The sequence below is a fragment of the Haemorhous mexicanus genome, chromosome Z (assembly GCF_027477595.1).
Source record: "Haemorhous mexicanus isolate bHaeMex1 chromosome Z, bHaeMex1.pri, whole genome shotgun sequence".
Lineage (NCBI taxonomy): Eukaryota > Metazoa > Chordata > Aves > Passeriformes > Fringillidae > Haemorhous > Haemorhous mexicanus.
Window position 1 is genome coordinate 19,800,130 of NC_082381.1, and position 18,936 is coordinate 19,819,065.

General features: G+C 39.6%; 1 protein-coding gene across 1 annotated transcript in view; it reads left to right on the forward strand.

The window, feature by feature from the left end:
* Window positions 1–418: 418 nt before the first annotated feature.
* Window positions 419–18,936, forward strand: part of WDR36 (WD repeat domain 36) — a 32,847-nt gene continuing 14,329 nt past the window's right edge. Inside the window, exons 1-16 of the mRNA XM_059873386.1 lie at window positions 419–610; window positions 1,867–1,894; window positions 4,534–4,634; window positions 5,129–5,246; window positions 6,129–6,261; window positions 7,173–7,227; window positions 7,759–7,891; window positions 8,832–9,007; window positions 9,501–9,621; window positions 11,058–11,123; window positions 12,060–12,143; window positions 13,507–13,661; window positions 14,731–14,845; window positions 16,102–16,267; window positions 16,547–16,655; window positions 17,434–17,513. Coding sequence (XP_059729369.1) covers window positions 464–610; window positions 1,867–1,894; window positions 4,534–4,634; window positions 5,129–5,246; window positions 6,129–6,261; window positions 7,173–7,227; window positions 7,759–7,891; window positions 8,832–9,007; window positions 9,501–9,621; window positions 11,058–11,123; window positions 12,060–12,143; window positions 13,507–13,661; window positions 14,731–14,845; window positions 16,102–16,267; window positions 16,547–16,655; window positions 17,434–17,513 — 1,787 coding nt within the window. The 5' untranslated portion in view covers window positions 419–463. The remainder of the gene's footprint in view (window positions 611–1,866; window positions 1,895–4,533; window positions 4,635–5,128; window positions 5,247–6,128; window positions 6,262–7,172; window positions 7,228–7,758; window positions 7,892–8,831; window positions 9,008–9,500; window positions 9,622–11,057; window positions 11,124–12,059; window positions 12,144–13,506; window positions 13,662–14,730; window positions 14,846–16,101; window positions 16,268–16,546; window positions 16,656–17,433; window positions 17,514–18,936) is intronic.

The window sequence follows — 18,936 nt, forward strand, 5'->3', positions numbered from 1 at the left end:
TTCGCGGGACGCGTCATCGGAGGTGGGCTCACCTCGCGCCCCGCTGCCGCCTCCGCGGCGGAGCCCCCCGCAACCGGACCTGGTGCTTTGCGAGGGCAAAGGGGATAACGAAATGAAGACTAAAAGGGGATACAAAAATGAAGAATAAAAGGAAAAAAAAACAAAACCAAAAAATCGCGCAGTCGCGGCTGCGTGGAGTGTTAGCGGCAGAGTTCTCGGCATCGCGCCCGTGCGCGGCGTGCGGAGCGGGGCCGCGGGTGACAGCGCGGGGGTCGCGGGTGACAGCGCGGGGGCCGCGGGTGACAGCGCGGGGCCGGCGGAGCGGGGCGGGGGCGGGACGGGCGCGGGGCCGCTTTCGGCGGCGCACGGCGGGGCGGGGCGGGGCGGCGGAAGCTGGCGGGCGCTTCCTGCGGGAGGGCGGGCGGATGCGGACACGGACACGGACGGGGACACGTGCGTAGCGATGGCGCGGGAGGGCGCGGGGCTCTTCGCCGCGTTCCGGGTGCTCGGTCGCTTCAGCGGGCACGTCCCGCATGTCCTGCGCTATCACGGCCGGCACCGCGAATTCTACCTGGCCGTCGCCGTCGGGCGCAGCGTCCACACCTACAATGTGAGTACGCGGCGTCCCGGTCGCCGCTCCTTCTTCCCGGCCTCCTTCCCGCTCCCACCGGCCGTGGGCCGTGCAGGGAGATCCGCCTCTTCCTCCCCTCCTCGTCCACCCTCGCCGCCGTGGTGCGGGTGCGTGTGTGGGGCTGCGGCGCCCTGGCGCCGCTCCTCTGCAGCCGGCGGTGACCGGGAAGGAGGGAGGGAAAGAGGGGGGCTGCCGGCTGAACAGGACGGGAATGAGCTCGTTCAGCCATGTGGGCAGCGCTAGCCGATGCGGCTCGTCCCATTCTTCGGGAGCGCCCAGGTACTGAAGCTTCTCCTGCATCACAAGATAAATCAAAGCCCACCCGCTCTGGTTTAGCGTTTGAGGGTTACGTTTTAGGGGCGGAGTGCAGTCAGATCCTATTAAAACTCCTGTATGGAAACGGATCACCATAGTTGACTTCAGCGAGATGAAAGCCTGTGATACGGACTCGGCTTTTTGCGGTGTAGAATTCTAAACCCCTTAAGGTTGGAAGGGACCTCTGGAGATCACCCAGACCAACCCGCCTGCCAAGGATGGGTCACCTAGAGCAGGTTACAGAGGAACATGTCTAGGTGGGTTTGGAATGGCTCAAAAGAGGGAGACTCCGTGACTTCCTGGGCTCAGTCAAAGCATTTTCACTGTACAAGAAACACTACACAGAACTGAGCTGAGTACAGTGAACACCGGAGTGCAGAGATCAGGGATCTTCCTGTGCTTCTGTGGCAACTTTTAGCGTTCACTCCTGTCAGTCTTCTTCACAGCCTTTGAAGTAGAGTAGTGATCATCACTGGGCAAAGATGGCTAGGTGTTTACAAATGAATCAAAATCTCTGTGAACAGAGATAAAATTAGAATACAGGGTGGTTGTAGTGAAAATAAGGTAGAAACAGAGATGATGTGGAAACAAAGGTACCCAAGCTCCTCAAGGTGTCTTAACATGTCCCTAAGTTTCCTGTGCATTAGGGTAAAATACATCAGGAAGCACAACATGCTGTTGGTAAGTAGTTGTCTTTTGGCAAATGTGTTGTCCTATTCCTTTTGACCTGCTGTTCTGTGTGTTTTTCAATAAACTGCTCTAAACAGACAATGTTCTAAACTGTGACGAGTAATCTTCCTGGTTTGTGAAGTATCAAATTCATTGTCTGATCTAAGTAATTTCCTAGAATCTTTAATTTGTTTATACCAAAATAATTGCAACAAATCTCTAAAAATGCCTTTTTAATGTTTTCATTCCAGGTGAAGAAGCTTGGTATTGTTGCTGTGAGTAAGTATTCATAAATTGTTAATTCCTCTTATTTTGTTGGAGTTTTTTTTAAACATGTCTGACATCTGCACTTCATTTTCAACTGAAAAAACAAGAAAATAAATAGTACTTACTAGTATTTACACAGAAGTATATTGAAAGGAGTCTCAGAAATCTAAAATACTAGTTTGGAAATAAGATTGCTGTTGAAACTGCAATTTAGTTTTCTTAGAGACATACTTTTTGAACCTTCTGTTCTTACCATCTTGTTCTTTCCGAAACACCTCTAAGATGTAAGGATTACACAGTGAATAAAGCTCAGTTATTAATTTATTGAATTAATTTCAGATCCCTTTTTTGTTGTTTTTGTAATTATTAGAAGACTCTCATAGGAGGGAAATAATTACATGAAGAAAACAGATGTGGATGCCTTCAGGAAGTGTTAGGAGTTGGTTGTACTGGTGGGTACAAAGGATATGAATTGATGGCTTGACATTCACTTGGCCTTTGGTGGCAGAGCACTCTGGGTGTCAGCAGCAGGGCCCACGTTCTTCAACACCATCCCCAGCAGCCAGGGTGATGAGGCAGCATGCACCCCTAGGATAAGCTTGCAGAGGATGCTGTTTTAGGAGGAGTAGCTGACATTCAGAATGGCAAAGTTTTGGTCCAGGGAGCTGCTGCAAAACATGAATCCTGGGCCAGCAGGAGCTTTGCCAAGTCCGGCGAGGACGAGTGCAGAATCCTGCTGCAGCTGGGACAGAGCAAGCTGGCACTGACTGGCTCACAGCATCCTGCTGGGGAGAAGCTGGAGCTGTGCTGTGCCAGGCTGAATGTGGACCAAAACCATGGTAACTGTGAGTAAGGCAGGCTGGGTATCAAACCTCATTAGGAGTGCATCCAGCAGATCAGGCAAAGCTGTTCTCCCCCCGCACCTCATGCTGGTGGGGCCGTGCCTGGACTGCAGCACCCTGTTAGTGTGTGTGGTTCTGTCCCTTCCACAGCTCCCCTTTCTCCTGCAGGAGACATGCTGAGGAGCAGGAGACGTCAGGGCCTACAGCAAGCAGTATGAAAAGAGACATTGGAGTAACTTAGTGCTGAGAAGGGCAAGATTCGGGGTGACCCAGGGGGTGCCTGAAGGGCAGGGGGATGGGGCTGGGTTTGTGCTGATGGTGGTAGTGGTAGACAGAGCAGAAAGGGGCAACACCCACAGATTGCAGCCCAAGAGGGTCACAGTGGAGGGTAGGAAAAATGTCCTGAAGAGGTAACTGTGGTACAGTGTAGACCTTGAGTGTTCAAGACTCAGCTGGGCACAGCTGTAGCTAACCCAGTCTAGTACTGGTGATAAACTTTGTGAGAAGCTGGTGGCATGTTGAACCAGTTGAATTCCAAAGCTCCTTTTCACTTGACACTTACACGATTCAGAGGGATGCACTCTGTCTTGAAAAGTAGGGGCTTTACTTCTGTGTACCACAAAGTTTTTACAGAGATGTTATATATGAAAAATACTTTCTAGTAATAGAGGATCTGTAGATTTGAGAATAAATATCACACAAACAGGACTAGATTTAGATCATCAGCCATACGTTTTTAAAGCTGTAAACACATTAACTTTGTTTTCATCTTGCAAAATCATAAAAATCTCACATATTCTGTTCTACAGTGGGCTACATCTTCTTACATATGTAATCATTAAGCTTTTTGAGAAATTAAGATGTTGACATACAAAATTGTGATTGAAAAAAGTGAATGCTGTGCCTCTGTTTTTATGGTGCTGTTGGTTTGTTGATGTGATGTTGTTGATGCTCTGAACTTTGTAACTTGGGTCTGCCTAAAAATGTCTTAGCCTAAGCAGCCTTGCATACAGCTCCTGGGGAGTGCCAGGTGTCTGTACCCTGCTTTGTACCTCTTTGTACCTCTATTTGTACCTGCTAACAATTCACAGTACAAAGCACCTTTGTGGGAAGGGCTGTGTGACCACGCTAGTTTGTATCATAGGTGCACTCCCACAGTGGTTTTTGACTTGGTGTTTCTCTGCAGAAGTGTAAAGTGCTTCAGTAATTTACATTTTTATATTTCCTTGGATTGAGAGTATAATTTTTTTTTTCCTTTTTCTACTATTTGGGACCACATCAGCAGTTTCTCAGTGTGGTCTGGAACTTTGATTCTTTTACCTTTTGGGCTAGTAAAGTAAATATCCCGATATTAGATGCTCTTTCTGAACCATTCATGAGGTAGGGGATCAGATGTATTCTTAGAGCATTAAATTTTCAGTGGGATCAGGAGATAGTGACCCACTCTTGCACCTAACTCCCAGACCTGCAGAATAACTTAACCTAATAGGTGTTGCTAATGTTGAGACTTTGATTTATCATCTGTTTTTTCAGCTCTCACAAAGCTAATGTGTACCTTTACTTACAGAGATAGTTCACCGATTTATTTTTAAGTGTTTTTCAAAATAACAACCTTAAGTTCTTCCAATCTTATCTTACTTATGATGTTGTTACTGGTGTAATGTTTTGTAGTAATATTTGCAAATTCAATATGAAGTTTGAACAGAGGGCTCTCTTTTTGGGTCACCACGCCAAAAAAATACACTGTCAAGCTTTCTCTCTTGCTAGGAACCTGAAACTTGTTTAAGTTTTCTTTTGTTTGGTCAACAGGTAACACTTTGCCAGAGGACATCACATGTTTGGCAGCAGATCGCATGCTGATATTTGCTTCATATGACAATATTCTCCATGCTTTTGCCAGGAACAAAGAGGTTTCTATTAATTTACTTATTACTCAGTCGTACAAAACAGTTGTGTAGTGTCTGTGGTATCAAGGCAGTTAATTTTCTATGAATGCCTATTTCTGTAGCTGTTTGGTACCTTCAGTTTTGGGGAAACAAGCTGTAAAATGAGGAGTTAAAAGCTTAAACTTGGAAGATTGTAAGAGTAAATTCTATAATGTTCAACTGTGTTTTGCATATTAATTAGAATAATTGAGTAGCTATTTAAAGATTTTAAAAATCATCAATTCACATAAGCTCAAATAATTGAAAATAAATGATTAAAAATACTTAGGTAGCATATTTTTTGCAAACTGTTTTAAATATCAGATACAATTATCTCTCTTGAATTACAAGTTGTGTGGCCTTTCTGTGAGTTTTATTTGAACTTGTTGCTGACATCTTTTAACTGTCCTCAGGTATTATGTTAACGTGATATTCTACCTTAACAGCTTATTAGAAGCATTTCTATTTTGAAATTATAGGTGGTTCATACCTATGAAGGCCACAAAGCAAGGATACACCTTCTACAGCCTTTTGGTGATCATGTCATCTCTGTGGATGTTGATAACGTTCTTATTGTTTGGAATATACAGTCAGAAGGTGAGATTTTATTTTTCTTGCTGCTTTGTAAAATAGCACTGTTAGACATTCTGTAATTTAAGAAGAAGTTTGTTTTTTTTTAAATGCACACATTCAGAAGCAATTTATTCTTAAAAAAAAGAAAATTCTTTAAAGATCATGCTACTTAGTTTGTGATCTGAAGTCCTAATCCTGCAGTAATGTTTCATGAATGGATACTCTACCATATGCAGAGGCTCAGTAAGATTCTGGGTAGATGTAAAAGAATGATTATGTGAAAACTACATTTTAGTGTTCCATTTTCTCGTAAAGGCTGTGATAGAGCAGCTTTGGCATTATTTCTAGTTCTTGTAATTTCTTGATACCTACCAGACTGGGTATGATTAAATTCTAATGAATATTCTTTTTGTGTGTGTCAGCATCTTCTCATGCTGTTGTTAAGTGCTTTGTGAAATTGTGCTTCAGTGCCCCAGACATGTTTCTTTAGAAAGAATCATTCTTTAGAAAGGTCATAGGTGTGACCAGTGTTACTCTCTGCGTGCTGGTTGTCCAAAGTGTCTGTAACCAGGCTTTAGAGATTTGGAGTTGCTATAACAAGCAAAAGGCATGCTAATCAGATGAGGTGTTTTGCTCAGGCAGGAACAGGAATCCCTCAGAAAGATATAAATCAGATAAAGATATGGTATTGCCAGTATTGTTGTACTGGGTAGACTTACAGGGAAAAAGTATACCTTCGAGCCAACAGATGTTTACATTGTAAAGAAGTTTAGCCTCTTCTGTTACACATTAGGTAATCCTTTAATGTAAGAAAAAACAGTTGCAGGATTTGAAGAGTCAAACATCTATCCTGATTTTTCATTTGCCAAGGGATGACACTTACACTTTTTCTTGCTGTTTTTGCAGAAGAGTATCTTCAGATAGATTTTGATAAAGCCACTTTTGCAGTTTCTGCACTTCTGCATCCCAGCACCTATCTGAATAAAATTCTTCTTGGGAGTGAACAAGGAACCTTGCAGCTATGGAACATAAGATCCAAGTAAGATTCTTGATACTTTGGCTGTGCTTCATGCTCCAAGTAGTTTGATAGACAACAAAAGATACTGTTAAGTGTGGAATCTTTTACTGACTCCTGGCACAGGTTTTCAATTGGTATGTTTCCAGGGACGAGGAATGCTGCTGCTCCCTGATTGCTGATGCCTTTCAGGTTGTGTGTTGTAAGAGTTATCTCCTTGCAAAATGTCAGGGGTTGTTCAGGAATTTTTTTTTTTTTTTAATTTCTTGGAATCATATAGCTTTAACATGAAAGCTTTTGAAATAATAGTAAAAACATGTTCAGGCCTCCTGCATCCCATCTTCCAAGCTTGACTTTTTTGGTTGTTGTGGGTCCAAGGAAGTGCTGGCAGGTAGAGTAGAGGTAGTTACTCGCATTTGAGCCTTAGATTCAGGTAAGAGATGCATAGGCATGCAGTTGTCTCTGAGCATGTCCCAGTAGATCATCATCCATAATGTCAGTATTTCATTCCTACCATGAGCAGCTGCTTTTCTAAATCATGAAAGTTGCAGCTACCTTGAGCTTCATTGCCTGTTAATGTTCACACTGCAAACACATGTTAAGTTAACTTGCATAAATCAGTGTTTCGTTCTCCTAACTCAGCTTGCCATGATATCACAGGTATTTCTTTTTTTCATACATTCATGGCATGTAGTTATGTCACTGTTGTGGTATTAATACACAACACTGCCTTTTCAATAAAATTTAGCCATAAGTTTCATTTTTAACTTACTTCTTAGTATCCTAGGCTTTTTTTTTTTTTTTGCCTTTTATCTGACTTATAAGAACAGAAAGCTGATGTACTTTTCTGTATAAGTACATATAAAGCAGCCGTTGTGTCATGGAAAATCACCAAGGGTTAATTGATTTATGGGTTTTTTATGTTTTCTTTACAGCAAACTCTTGTACTCGTTTCCAGGATGGGGCTTAGCAGTCACAACTCTTGAACAAGTTAGTATTTTTTGTTATCTTTTATTTTCATATGTAACTGGTGAACAGCTGGCAAAATATTGTTGTTTAAAATAACATCAGTAAAGGTGGTGTGTATTCTCCCAGGTAATTGTAGTAACCCTCTCTTGACTGAAGGTTTATTATCTGCTCTTCCTCTTTTCCTAGTTCTGTTGCATTTGGCATCTTATCTGTTTTGTGTTCTTCATATCTATAGTCTTCACTGAATGATGTCATGAAGTCACAGAGTTTTCAAGATGCTTGTGTATCATGAAGCTTCATGACGCTGGTAGTTTTTTTGCCAAATTTGTTTTGCTTCTCAGTTCGATGAAATATAGATTTTGTTGATTCAGTAAAAGATTTTGTAATGTATTTGCTATAATATTTTTAGATATAAAAGTAAGTTAAAACTTATCAGTAGCATTGATGACAGCTGGTGGGAATGGTCAGAGCTGTCCAGGATTAAACTCACGAAAGCTCTGTCTTTCACAGTAGTCCCAGCTTCTGGAAACAGAATTTTTTCATTTCTTGCAGGCTCCAGCAGTGGATGTTGTTGCTGTCGGCCTTGTATCTGGTCATATCATTGTACATAATATTAAGTTTGATGAAACTCTGATGAAATTTCAACAGGACTGGGGTCCCATCACAGCAATATCTTTTCGTACAGGTAAGTCCTAGTGTTTTTAGTGAAAATTTGTATGAAGGCACTAACTAATGAAATGGAGGAAAACAGTTTATGATAAAACATTTCAGAATCAAATTTGTGCTGAGAGTTTCAGTTTTCAAAGGCTGAAGGTATCAATAAGTGAGATCATGCATTTTCATCATGCTAGCTGTTTTACAGCATTTTCTTATGTTTCTATTGCATAGAAAGTGATATACAATATACTTGAAAATAAAAGTTTGTTGCCAGTGTGCCAAGAGCTAACACAGTACACAATTGTCAGAGGTATTGTAATCAGAACATCCTGCTTTAGTGTCCATACCTGCTGCTCAGCAGTGTCTTTTCCCCCCCCAGTGTTAGAATGTTAATAGTTGGGTGAATACTGAATGGATGTTTCTGGGAAATCTTGACTTGTATTCACAGCTTTTTGTTGCCTAACAAACATGTCCTAATTGTTAAAGCTAGTTGCTTTAATGTTGAGCCTGCCTACAGAGCTGTTGATACCGTATCTAATCTCTATTTGAATAATCCTGCAAATTTTAATAGAATATAGATAGAGTGCAGCAGACCCTGTTGAGGAGGAATGGTACTGGGGAAAATTGTGGAAAGACTTGTGAGAAGTAGAAAGAGAGCCTTTTGTGTCAGTACCTATTGTGTTTTCAAGCAAAATCTCTAGCTCTGATTGCTGGATTTAGAGATTTTATTAACTTTTCTGATATGAAAAAGTCGTATTTTTTTTAATCAGTGAGGTTTTTTTCTTTTCTGATAGGCATACTACAATATTTCTGTTAAAAACTATATTATTTCTAGCATCACCTTGAGATTTCTTTTTCCTTGTGGTTATAGACTTGTATAGCATCAGTTTTAAGATGGGCAAGACAGTAGGGATGAGCTGAATGTCAATAAGCCATCCTTTCAAACTTTTTTTTCTTTTTTTGAGCAGATGGACACCCAGTAATGGCAGCTGGTAGCCCAGTTGGACACATTGCTTTGTGGGATCTAGAGGAGAAGAAACTGATGTGTCAGATGCAAGATGCCCATTCCACAGCAATAGCTGGCATGACATTTGTCCCTGGAGAGCCACTTCTTATTACTAATGGTGCTGATAATGCTCTGCGGGTGAGTTACAATCTCTGCTGCTCTCTGAAACCAGTACAACAAAACTCAAGTTGCTGGTCTGAGTTGGACTGTAGTGGACTGTGTTTTAAAGATTTGCTGCTATGTTGTCATTGCTTAATTTACTGCTTTGTAGTACCCTTGAAGAACAAAGCTATGGACCCACATTTCCAGACCATACTTTATATCATAGTATTCTCTTAAATCTTGATCCATTTTGATAATGTTTTGGATCATAAGCAGTTGCTGCTGATAAAAGTCCCTTATGCTGCATGTCCTCTGGTGCCACTAGGCTTTGGTGGAGGGGCAGAATGAGCAGCAAAAACAAATAAGGTGATGTGATGGAAGCCTCAAAGTTTGAGGGTTAAGGCTGAAAGCCAGTGTGTGAAGTTGGCTGCACCAGCTCCCGGATAAACGCGTTCTGCTGGCAAGAGGTGCAATTATTGGCAAGGCATTGTTTATCAGCTGGGTTTTTTCTGCTTGCTTTGGGGTGCAGGTTTGGATTTTTGATGGGCCTGGTGGTACAGGTCGTGTACTGAGAAGCCGAATGGGACACAGTGCCCCACCAACAAAAATCAGATACCACGGGCAAAACGGAGAGCAAATTCTTAGTGCAGGTATGAATCTCCTTTCTTCTTCAGTCTGGTTGCTTGCTGTGATGGGGAAAACGTGCAGAGCTAAGTACCTTTGTTTTACTAATACACTAGATTATGTTTCAAGTGTTGTACAATGTGTTTATGAAACATAGTAAGTAGCTAACATAAGCAGCATAATTTATTACTGTAACAAAGTGTTTCACTAGGGTTTTCCTACTCTAGGAGGGAACTAGTGTTTCCCTAGAGTAACACATCAGCAAGCTGAAGAGTACTTGAAAGCAGAATAGCAAAGGAGCTACTCTTATCATCCATATTTATGTATTTGATGAATAAAAATGGTTTATATTTGATGAATAGAAATGGTTTTGTTATCTTCTGAGCAAGTATTAGCTGGTCAGAATGGAACCTGTAACGACTTGAAAAGTTTGTTTGTGGCAGGGGAAAAATAAGCAGCATAATGCATTTAGTAGCTAATTTTTAATAACTACTTTTTCCACTAGTTTGATCAAGCTTTGTGGCTTGCAGTGTCTTTGTAATATATTGTAGCGTACTTGTATCTGTAATATATATTTTCAAGGTTGTTTTTTACTGAGATATTAATCTAAAAGTGTAAAAATGCATAAGTGACTACCCTTCCCTATAAACCAGCATATTTAAAAAGTCCCCTTAGGAGAGGGAAGTGCTAGAACAGACCATGTTTCACCCCAGACCACTTAGGTGATAGGATGATAGAGACTTGCCACTTAGTCTCTAATTACTCTTAAGTAATTTTATGGGCTACTTTTGAAAGCCTTACACTACCTGTACTAAAATCTCCTGCTGGTCATCCAACTAGGGACTTGGATTCATTTAATGAGTTATTGTCTGTATTTCAGCTCACACCAGACAAACCACAACCTCAATCAAGTGTTGCTAAACAAATCTTCACATTTGCTTTTTTCAGTGGTGAGGGCACAAACACAACCTTTACAATGAAAAGGGACTTAAACTTTGAGATCTGATGTGTCTGTAGTGCAGAGAGGCTAGTGCTCTGCCCTCCTTTCTGAAACAGTGGCCAAACTTTGTGCAGCAGAAGTGAATTAGGGTTGCCTTTCATAGGCTACTGGTTTCCTTAGAAGAGGCATCTCCTCAAATTAACTTCGTAAGATTTCATTAATGTCATGAACATTACGGAGTCAGAGGAATTGAACATAGAAAAGATGTCTGTGAAGAGGGGTCATTCTCATAATGTGCAGGGCAGAGTTGTAGGAATGGGGTGTAGGCCACAGAAAATTAGGCTCCATTAGTTCTGCCACTTAGAGTGTATCTTCTATTTATTCTTGGACCAGAATTTTTAGTAAATACCTTATTACAGTGTTTGATGTTGCTGATTGCTTACCTTTTACTTTTCTTGCTCAAATAACTTATGAGAAAAGTTGATTTTTGCCTTTCACTGCTCTGTGCTAATACTTTCTTAGGTCAAGATGGAACATTGCAATCTTTTTCAACTGTGCATGAAAAATTCAATAAAAGTTTAGGACGTGGTAAGTATCTCAGTCAAAGTACAAACATGGGTGAAAAGAAGGCCAGAAAAGCATTTATGTAAACACTAGTCAGGCCTTATATTTGCTTCAACTGTTCTATAAAACCTAATCACCTCACCTTATTCTGCAAACTCAGTCCTTCCTGCAATAAGTGCACTCTCATATTTGGTTATACTTTAGAAGAGATTTCTGATCCTGGCAGTGTATGTTACTTCACTGTGCAAAATACTGTGCATGATTTTTTTATTAAAAATGTATAAAACAGTAGCTGACATTTCAGCCTATGTAATTGCAGCTTTTTACCCTGTTTCCATTCTGCTCAACTGACTAAATTATTGGCCAATTCATATTTCTTGGCTTGAGTTCTTTTGATTCAGTGTAGAGTTTGACTTAAACACAACTTGCACACCATGCCATTTTTAAGGAACACTTTCATTTGGGAGAGCAAGGATCAGAAAGATTAAAATAATTCTTTGTTTTAACTATTTGTCCATGTTGTGATATGTGTATATGACCTGTTTAAAAAGATGCTTAAAAATGAATTTGGGCATAAATTTGAAATTCAAGATTCTTTGGTTACTGAAAGGTCTGGGTGCTGTTTATTGCTTTATATAGTCATGTCTATAGGACCATGTTTTCAGCTGTGATGGGGGAACCTTTGCCTCAGGATTTCAGCACAAGATCCTGCAACAGATAGATTGAGTAGTGAATTCACAGCTGTGAATGTAAAGCGCTGGTGATTTGCTCAGCATTGTGTGAATTATAACAGAAACTATTAGTATTCTTAGCTCTGCAAACCTAGGGAACAGGGGTTTGTTAATTTAGGCCAAATGTTTCTCAATTTAAAAGGTGCTTTGCATTTTGTTAACAGTCCCTTTTAAACCATTATTCTTAGTTCTGGCTATGTGATTGAGACCCTTAATGTCTATTTTTAAGGTTCAATTAATAAAAAGAAATCAAAAAAGAAAGGCCTTAAGCTGGATACGATGGCACTTCCTCCAATTACAGCCTTTGCTTCAGGTGAGTGGTCTTTGACATAGGTTACAAATTAAATGGGATTATATTATCTTCATGAATTAATTTCAGTTTTTAACCCTCAAAACACTATTGTTTTGGAAACCCATGCCATATCTAGATTATTCTGTGTCCTTTCATGAGCTACTGAGTGACAGTTAAAAATTGCATTTGACTTGGTAGGGTGTTCCAGTATCTTAAAAAGAGCATTTTATGGCAGAACCAGCAGCTAGGTGGAGGATGATCTTTGTCAGCTGAGAAAGTCTTAGTCTTAGTTACACTTAGTTGATTTTGAGTCCTCAGTACACTTAATTTGAGTCATTTTTTAAAGCTGAATTTCAAGTAATCCGTTCATTTGTAATTCAGTATGCAAATAATGAATCTAACTTCTTTAGACAGAATTAAAACAATTATCTTTGCTTCATCAAAATGTGCTTCTTTGAATTAATGACCTCTTTTTCAGACTTGAAATCTCTTTTGTCAGAAGTGTAGGTATTTTCTCTTCTGAGGATGTTTTATTGTTTCCTATGTTGAAAGATCTTGATTTACAATTTTGTGGAGCCATTTAACTTCTGTGGTATAGACTGTCTCATTGCAAGTATGCGTGCGTATATTTTTAAGATTTATATTTATAATTAATTAATTTTAAAATTAATATTAGACCTGCCTGTATTTGAAGACTTAAAACCTTCACTTATTTAAGTAAATTTTAGAGTTGTTTCTTTGTTCTCTTTGTTCAGTTTAGTGAACCAGGTTGTATCTTGTTTTAATCTTTGAAGTTCTAGAAATACCTAGTTTCAAGCTCTCAATTTTTTAAAATTTCCAGGGAAAAAGAAGAAAATCAAACTTACTCATTATTTAGATCTCCATATATCATATCTGACTACAAAGTTTGGATAGTGAGCTTTTGATAAACAATTTTCCTGGAAACACAAAAGTAGTATTTTGCAATGTGAAGCAGATGTAGCTCTTAAACCAGACATTATCTGGTGGCTTCTGCTGCTTCAACAGCTGAAGAAAAAGTTAAGGACACTCAGCTGGAAATGTGTACAGATTGAGCAGTCTAAACCATTTAAACCAGTTTAAAACATTTACACTGAAATGTGCATTTCAAACTGCAGAGGTTAAAATGTGCAAGGACACAAAGCGTAACATACAAAACAAGGCTTGAGGTTTTGTTTTAACATTTTATTTACACTACACATGTACAGCTGTTTGCCCAGTGCTATCCCTGAGTAGTAGCCCTTTGAGTGTGCAACGAGAACACTAAATATGAACTGTTCTGTCTAAAGGTACTTCAAAATATCAAGGGAGCTGAAGTTTGACTTTAGAATTCCTGTTTCTGAAAGGACTCTGTGTTACCTTGCAGAGGTGGCCCATCAGAGTGACTGGGATGGTATTGTTGCCTGCCATCAGGGGTATATAACCTGTACAACCTGGAACTATCAGAAAACCTCCATGGGAGCTCACAAACTGAGGCCAGAAGAATTTAGCAAACACAAACCTATTGACATCTATGCAACAGTAAGTTTATCTAGGATAAGATTTCTTTAGATTCACACTGTGTGCTGTTTTGATTCCTGTTGGTACAGAAATAATGCTTAGAATGAAAAAGCATGGTCTAGATGTGTTTGAGTTGCTTGCAGAATGCTTTCTGCCAGCTCACTGTGTCCAGTGAGCTGGTTTGTAATGCTTATGGTCTTAGAAAACCCTTTTTCCTAAACATTCAGGTTAAATGCACTGCCTTTCTGGCTCAGAGAGGTGGTTGGTGTTTTTACCTTTAGTCTGTCACAGCAATGTAGAGTTGTCTCTATGCCTGTGCTGATTTACTTACTCTGAGAATGCAGATTGCTGAAGATTCTGGGCTCTTTTGGCATTACAGGGACGTGTATTTCCAGATTGTTTTACAACTTGAGCTGGACACAATTGTGTCAAACACACAGTGAAGGGGATACAAATGTTTGCTGAGGTTTACCAGGTTTTATAGGAGGAATTGCTGTGGCACACCTCATTTATTAGGGGCTCATGCAACTCCAGTGTCTTGTGATACACAGTTTTTTGACATTTTGTGTAGTAGTTAGGTGTTAGATAAATTAAATTGTAAATATCCAGTTTCCTTTTGACTGCTGGATTCTTTGCACTGTATCTTTCCAAAGACATCTAGACCATTGTTTCTTGGTTTCTTCCTATTTATACTCTCTGTGGCTCAGCCTAATTTGGGTGGGTATTGGTAACATGGGCATTGAAAGAGGCACAGTTGCCATGCTTACCTTTTGTCTTAGGGACAGAATTTGTGGCAATCCTTGTTACTTAATTTACAGTGCTGATACCTGTGGCTTCTGATTTCATTATCTTTCACAAACATGCATTACCATATTTATTACATGTGAGCTATTTGTTCATTTTAAGAGCTTGTCCCTCTGCTTTCTTGAGATGTAATTTGTTTGTTTTGTGCAGGTTTCCTCAAAAAAGGTGTTCGTCTTTTGTATTCCCAATGTGCTGTGTACTTCTAACAACTTAATTGACTAAAGAATGGTTTTCATACGTCCTTTGTGTTGTTGATTGATTTTTTTTTTTTTTATTCCCTTGAAAGGCAGTTGACATTACCTCGTGTGGTAACTTTGCTGTAATTGGGATGTCAGCTGGACAGGTAGATGTGTATAACATGCAGTCTGGCATTCACAGAGGGCATTATGGCAAAGAAACAGGTAAGAGCTCCTGAACTTCTAAAACACTGGCACTTAACAGAACAGCAGTCACCTCATGTTCTGTCGTCACTAAAATTCAGTGTAGGTTCTGAGCTGAATTTGGGATGCATTTCAGTTTTTCTAATTATGCTGCCCTGTCCTATCTTGCAGGACTTGAAGGACAGGATCCTTGATAATTTTAACAGCTCTGATGTTAACATATCCTTGGTTTTATTTGAAACAAAATTGTCGGTTCCCACAATGATTAGCACTTAAATGAGATGCTCTGGCCTCCACTCCTTTTGAGACAGTCACATTTCCAGTATTTGGCTTCTTGTTTTATAGGGTTCCATCTCCTACATAAATTTTCCCATCTGTTTTGTGCCCCCTGCTTAGAAGTGGAAGGAAAATTGAAGTCCTAAGCAAGTCCAGCTCTTTGCATATGGACATATGCATATTTTTAGTTACCCATCTGCAAATTTAGGACATAATGTGACTGTGCCCTGACATTTCCTTTTAGAGTTGCATAGATATATATTTCATACATATATATTTTATGTATATTCCATATATTCTCATACATGTTTTTTTGGCACTCATGGTCTGATTTTTTTTTGGTTTGTTTTTTTTTTTGGTTTTTTTTTTTTGTTTTAGAAGCAAGAAAAGAGTCCTGCTGAGCCCTTAAGATTACTGGATTTCTAAAAGCCATCTAGCTTAGCAAAAATGACGTGGTCTCTTTGTAAAATAGTTGGTTGAGAGTGGGATGAATTTTCTACTTTTGCTTACTGGCTAGTAGCCCTAGGTATAGATGAAGAAATAAAATTGATCCAAAACTAGAGGAGCTATGTCTTGTCTTTACACTGCAGTGTGAAGTAGCTTTGGAAAACTCCCAGACTTTGTGCCTGAACTGAAGCTGTAAATTTTGTCTGGAGTGGTAGTTCATCTTGAAGGCATCCCTTAAGTGATTCAAAAATCTCTGAAATCTCACAATCACAAAAAGTTCCCCAAACTGAAAGGAGAAATAAGAGCTAACACTCATCTTGAATTGCACTTCTTACTTGTATTCTAAGTGTTTACTTGAAGTCCTTGTGGCTTCTGTAGAGATAAAAAAACTTAGAATGCTGGAGCATCTTGTTAAGTGCCTTTCAAATTGTCATATGCTTGCTGATCATTCATTGTAGTCAGGCAAAGATGATCAAAATAGTGTTTGGCATTCAGCTGATTTCTGTGCTAGGTTTAAATTCTGAAATAATACTCTTTTTTCTCTCGATTTGCAGCACATGAAGGGGCCATTAGAGGGGTAGCTGTTGATGGATTGAACCAGCTTTTAATCACAGCTGGTAGTGAAGGATTAATTAAATTTTGGAAATTCAAAATGAAAGATCTCGTTTATTCCACTGAACTTTCTTCTTCTCCCAGTGGAATTCTGCTTCACAGAGACAGGTAAGAAACTGAAGTTATTTCATGTGTACAGTGTTGGGTGAACATGCTTATCTAGAATGACAACCAGTATTGTCATTAGAATATATTAGAATTTGTACTTCTAATGTACTTTGAAATACAACTGACTAGTAGACAGAGGATGACAGAACATTTTATTAGGCTGAAGGAATGTATGACTTGTTATTTTTATGATAAAAGATACCTGGAGCGATGTTAGGATGTTTTTATTTTTTTGTCTCTTGAGTATTCCCTCTCACGTGTGTTGATGTTTCTTGGCAGTGGTATTCTGGGAATTGCCCTTGATGACTTCACTATTAGTGTTTTGGATTTAGAAACCAGGAAGATTGTCAGGACATTCTCAGGACACCATGGACGGATTAATGACATGGTAATTGTTAACTCTTTTCTCCTGTAGCAGGTGCCATACACAGATACCTGACAGATTTTACAGCTGCTGGATTTCTCTGCATGTATTAAATAATTATGTTGCTCTGTGAACAGTAAAGCTGTAGTTCAGTTCCACAGCACTTTTAGCCACATTAGTTTGGAAATGTAAAGTGGTCAAATTGCCATCTATTTTTTAATGTGATTTGTGATTTAACTATAACTTTTAGCTATAACAACAAGCTGATTTGGAGGTCAAACAAAACAAAGCACAGGGAATAAGGAAAACTGCATTGAGGAGCAAAACTCAGCTGAAATACAAAGAAATTATATCAGCTGTAAAAATAAATGAGCATACTGAAAACATGTATTAGATGAGATTATGCAGCACATTGATAATTCCTTATTTACATCTTATGTAATAATTCATTGTAGTGTTCACTGGAATAGGTTTTAGTTTCAAATTTATTTATAAATGCTAATGAAATAGTATTTACTTGACTTACTCAACTTTATGGTTAGAAATAGGTTTCCACCATGAACATAAAAGTGAGGACTGAAGTGCTGTGACTGACAGTGAGATACATCATGTGTTTTACGTTTGAGCCTGTTCTTAAAAAGCTTCTGTTTTTGTTCTTTCTTCACTTCCAGTAGTGTTATTGTCAGTTTTGGCTTATGGCCATAGAATTTCACCTGGATTTAAGGGGCAGTTTGATCTGGGCAGAGCCTCCTGTGGGGACTGGCTTACTGGTTGTGCCATTAAATTGATTATTTTATTGTAGACTTTCAGTCCTGATGGTCGTTGGCTGATAACTTCATCAATGGACTGTTCCATTAAGACTTGGGACCTTCCCTCTGGATGGTAAGTCAATTTTAAAACATACAGCAGAAGAAATAATCCCCTTTCTAAAAAATGGCAGAAAGCTTTCTGGCTTGATTATCTGTCACCAGATGTGACGGTCAAAGTTGGGCATGATAAAACAATTCTGCCCACTATTTTAGTTGTGTTCAGTGGTAGCAATGCATGTCTTTTTCTGGGTCTGCAGAATAACACTGTCCTGAAGATCAGTTGATGACACCTGGAGTTTCCATGTACTGGGAATGAGTGCGAATTTGTTCTTTGTCTGGAAGCAGCACTGTAATCTAAAGGGCAAGAGATTGCTTAAGGTGAATTGCACTGTGATATGCTGAAGTGTCCACAGGGTCAAAGAATGGTTGGAGTTGGAAGCAAAGATCCAGTCCAACTATCTTGTTGTGGAAAGGAGCTTTTCTCACTAGATCAGGTTACTCAGAGCTCCAGCTTAGCCTTGAACACTTCCAGGACTGGGCCATGCACTGCTTGTTTATGCAATCTGTTCCAGTGCCTCAACCAGCCTCATAATAAGAAAATTCTGCCCTACATCAGATCTAAACCCATGGCCTTTCAGTTCAAAGCTGCTGCCCTTTGTTCTGTCACCACAGGTCCTGTTAAAAAGTCTCTCTGAGTCTTCCTTGTAAGCTCCTTTTAAGTATTGAAAGGCCACAAGGTTGTCTTCCCCTGAGCCTTCTGTTCTCCAGGGTGAAGAACACCACAGCTCTCTCATTTTCGTCATAGGAAATGTGTTCCAGGCCTTGAGTCATTTTCCTGGAGCTGCTCTAACTTCATGTGTCTTGTGCTGGGGGCCCCAGAGTTGGATGCAGTACTCCAGTTGGTTTTGTAAAGAGAAGCCTGTTTTCACTTACATTCATTTTAACAACACAACATGGCTTTACATCAGTTACACTTTTCATTTGTTTGTACTTGCAACTGCCAAAAATACTCTTTTGTGATCCGCCATGAGTAGACTTCTCCCAGAATAGAGTTTGGCTGAGAAGTAGGCAAGTACACACAAGAAGTTCAGGAGCCCAGGGAGAAAACAGGCTGAGAAGTAACTTCGCGTTCTGCCAGTGCATTCTTTCAGCAGCATATCAGATAGACTTTTTTTTTTTTCTCTTTTTTTAAATTTAAGGTAGTGCTGTGCAGTGTGCAGCTCTGGTGGTTGTGCCTGGAACTGAAAGGTTTCAGTTTGGTTGATTATTTTTGTTGACATGGTTTGGTAAATAATTTTGTGTGCTAATAATTTTGTGAAAGTTACCATTTTACTAAACCAGAAGTGCCTTGCATCTGACCAAACAATTGGCCTGTTCTTGCATGATAGAGGCACTAGTCTGAAATAGGACAGGATGGATATTACATGTCTTCTTTCCAATATAGATGGGAAGAAAATTAGCACTCTGGTCTTCATCTTTCTAACACTCTTTCCCTT